Source organism: Lactuca saligna, chromosome 7 (genome assembly GCF_052625555.1).
Source record: "Lactuca saligna cultivar CGN05327 chromosome 7, ASM5262555v1, whole genome shotgun sequence".
NCBI lineage: Eukaryota > Viridiplantae > Streptophyta > Magnoliopsida > Asterales > Asteraceae > Lactuca > Lactuca saligna.
Window position 1 is genome coordinate 61,266,415 of NC_136423.1, and position 4,186 is coordinate 61,270,600.

The window sequence follows — 4,186 nt, forward strand, 5'->3', positions numbered from 1 at the left end:
TGACGACCTGTTATAGTCACTAATTGGATAAACCAGTGATCACTTTCTATGGTCACTAATCAGATAAAACAGTGACGACTTTTATTCGTCACTAAGTAGATAAAATAGTGACGACTTTTATTGGTCACTAAGTAGATAAAATAGTGACGACTTTCACTGATTAGTGACAACATTTAGTGACGAAGCGGGTCGTCACAGATTTAGTGACGACTATATTTTAGTCACTGTTTAGTGACCATATTTATATCTGGTCACTAAATTGGTTTTGTGACGGACCTATAGTGACGAAAAGTAACGACCGAAATTTTGGTCACTAAATCATTTAGTGACGACTCATTCTATTGTTAGTGACCATTTCGCTTTGGTCACTAAGGTAGTGTTTGTTTTTTGTCTGCAGATCTGCGAGAAGTCTTCTGTCTCCGCCGCGCAGACCACGCGCAGACATTAGTCTTCGCAGATTGTTTGTTTTTTTGAAGACTGCAGACCTAAAAATGTCTGCGCGCCCTCTTCTTGGCGCAGATGTGGACCAGAGTCTTCTAACATCTTCAGACATCTTCTAGCTTAAAAAAACATATATATCTTTATTTTTTTTAAGTTTTTTTTTTTTAATTTATATTTTTTCCAACTTTATTAATGATAAACAATATGAAAAAAAAATTACAAAACTTAAAAAAAAAAACATTTGACGATACAAACATGATATTTTTAACAAATTTATAAATAAAAATTTATTATAATAATAGTCGTTGAAGTTGTTTATATAAATATGAAAAAAAATCATAATATATTCTTATATTTTTTTGCCAAAATTTTGTAAAACTTTATTTAATAGAGTATCATCAATTTCTCGAGAAAATATTTATCGTACGTTTTTAATAGATTTATTTGAAAAAAATCGAAGTTTATTTCCATCTATTTATGTATCAAATTCTTTGATCACTAATTATAATGTTTAGTTATAACTTTACAATCAAAGTTGTTGGTTTTTATCAAATATGTATATGAATCAATACCATTTTTATTTTTATTTTTTATATAATAATACATAAAAGTTGATCTAGATTCGTTATATATTTATAAGAAAGTCGTAAAAATATATAAAAAATTCGCTTTGAAGTTTTAAAAAATCAGTTTATTTAGATTTCAGTTTATTTTAATAGCCCGCAGATGTTAAAAAAACAAACAGTCTTCTTTTTTCAGACTGCAGACGTTTGGTCCACCTCTTCTACTGCAAAGGTCTACAGATGTGATCCGCAGACTGCAGACATTTTGCCTCAGAAAAAACAAACAGCACCTAAGTGACATATTTTTTTGTAGTGAACGTATTTGTAGAAGTTGTGTTAACATCATCCACGTTGTGTTCCAGTTGTAAAACAAAAGTTGTCAAAGTGACTTGGTCCCATTTAAGCTTCCTGGCTTTGGCCTTTTCCATCCAATTAAATTGCAATATGCTTTACAATGTATTTTTAATATTTAAATATTTGATATAACTGTTGTATTCTTATTTTATTTTTATTTTTTATATTGTTATTCATTTTCATTAGAACGGGATCATTATAACCGATTTAACTACTATTTTATGATATAATATAGTAATTAAAACACATTATCAATATAGAAAATATTATAGAATATGTTAAGGGATCAAATTGAACAAGTATAACTTTCTTCTACAAAAGATTATGAATGACATAAAGGTAATGCTAAAGTAGCTTTGTTAGTTTGTTATGTGAATATATGTTGCAGAGGTAGGGCTTAGTTTCTATCATTATCACAAAAGAAAAGGATAAAATTATTGATGATTTATAACTTTTTTCGTGAATGGCATTTTAAATACCGTATTCTTTTTAAATAAAATTATTTAATTTTTCTAAATTATCTTGTTTTTTATTCTTTAAAAACAAACTAATTTCTGAGCATCAAATCATCACAGATGAAAGTAGTTTGTTTATAATATACATGCATATTAAAACGTCACTTGTTTTATTCAATAGTCGTTGATATATAACTTGCAATTATTTGAAACAATTAAGCTTAAATTGTCAAATTCAAAAGATATGGCTCAAACATTCAACCCTCAAATTCACAAGTAACTCATTGTTCACCACATAGTTGATGTCCACAAAATCATATCCATGTGACACCAACATGTTTATGCCATCAACCTTATAATAAACGATGTGCCCTTTATCAATAGATAGCCATCACTGACCTTTTAATGTTTTTGACAATAAATTAAATCATTATATTTAATAGCCACAAACTCGAAAGAATATCAATAAATAAAATAAAGGGAAAAACACACATTACATATAATATATATACTAGTATGTTGAAATGACCAGATATAATATCATGCAATAATCAGTAAGGTTTCTCACCGATAAAATTTCCGGGAGGATCATAATTACATGTCATGAAAACACCCCTACCCTCAAAACAAGTCACCTTAGCACACCCGATCTTCTTAGTTGCCTTCCAAACAATTTGTGTATAATGCCCACAATCCTGCCCACCATTGCATGAATTCGACGGATGTGCATACCACCGCCGCTCCGCCACCCATGCCGCCGCTGCCTGAGCTGGGCTCCACCCATCACCGCTTCCCCAAAAGATGTTCTCCCCATAAGGCCCGTTTGAATGCTTCAACAAGCAATCTTGTTGCCTTTCCCTTGCATAGGAGTCCGCATATTGTGCTAACTTTGTGTCCCATACAAGTGGTGGCACACGAAGTGCAGATCGGGCTTTGTTCTGGAGGTATAAGAAGTCGTTGATGACATTTTTGGAGAGTTGGTGTTTGTCTGTGATAGCATTGGAGGTGGAAATAAGGAGGTTAAGGAACAAAGCCAAGGCTAAAGGAGGAAACAACATTGGGGAGATAATGTGACGTGTTTTTCTTGGTGGATCTTTTTGTGGCGTACACAACGCAAACTTTATATAGTGTGATTTAAAAATTACAATTTGAAAATAGAATAGAAAATAATATATGACGGTAGTTGGATTTGGGAGAATTTAAAGTGGCACCCATGATCGAATATGATTGCCATGACCTATCGGTACAAGATAAAATCTTTTTCCATCAAAACGGGTCTACATGTATATAGATCGAATTATAATATTTTTGAAAGAAAAAATGTAGAAAGTATTAACATTACAACCACGTACTAATTATTTTATACTATCAAATACATTATAATTGTGTTTATCAAATTTATTTATTTTAAAATGATTTATGTATTATTATCTATTAAAATAAGTCGTGTGTGTGTATATATATATATATATATATATATATATATATATATATATATATATATATATATATATATATATATATATATATATATATATATATATATATATATATATATATATATAGATTAGGTTCATGTGAGACGGTCTAATTTTGTGAGACTGTGAGACATATTTTTTTTATTTATTTTATTTTATTTTATTTTTTTAGTTAATTCAAGTTTCGAAAATAATATTTAAAGAATTTTTTTTTTGGATTTTTCCATATATTTTGCATTTTAAAATTATTTTTTTAGAATATGTACAGTGTAATATTCTATTAGAATATTTCACGTATTTTTTTTAAAAAAAAACGGGTTTTTATTTTTTATTTTTTTAGTTAATTCAAGTTCTGAAAATAATATTAATTTTTTTTTTAGATTTTTCCATTTATTTTGCATTTTAAAATTATTTTTTAGAATATATATACAGTGTAATATTCTATTAGAATATTTCACGTATTTAAAAAAAAAACAGGATTTATTTTTTATTTATTTTTAGTTAATTCAAGTTCCGAAAATGATATTTAAAAAAAGAATTTTTGGATTTTTCCATTTATTTTGTATTTTAATATTATTTTTAGATTTGGTCTCACGGTCTGATAAAATTAGAATGGTTTCAAATGAACCTAAACATAATATATATATATATATATATATATATATATATATATATATATATATATATATATATATATATATATATATAGGAATGATCATTTGATAACTCATAGTTTCCCGAGAACCCGAGAACTAAAGGTGGAACGTTAGATCAAAAATTTTAATGGTCGAGATCAAAGATGGCATATTTGTAATTATGAACAATTTCAATGGTAGCTTTGACTTTTTACAACATATTATGATGGTAGTTACGGAATAAAAAATTAAAATACATG

At 27.8% G+C, this 4,186-nt stretch overlaps 1 protein-coding gene across 1 annotated transcript; it reads right to left on the reverse strand.

Annotated features, from left to right (window-relative positions):
* Nucleotides 1-2,288: 2,288 nt before the first annotated feature.
* LOC145007538 (pathogenesis-related protein PR-1-like) lies at nucleotides 2,289-2,961 on the reverse strand. Its single transcript, XM_078966451.1, has one exon. The coding sequence runs from the start codon at nucleotides 2,869-2,871 to the stop codon at nucleotides 2,365-2,367; it is 507 nt and encodes a 168-aa protein (XP_078822577.1). The 5' UTR covers nucleotides 2,872-2,961; the 3' UTR covers nucleotides 2,289-2,364.
* Nucleotides 2,962-4,186: the final 1,225 nt, after the last annotated feature.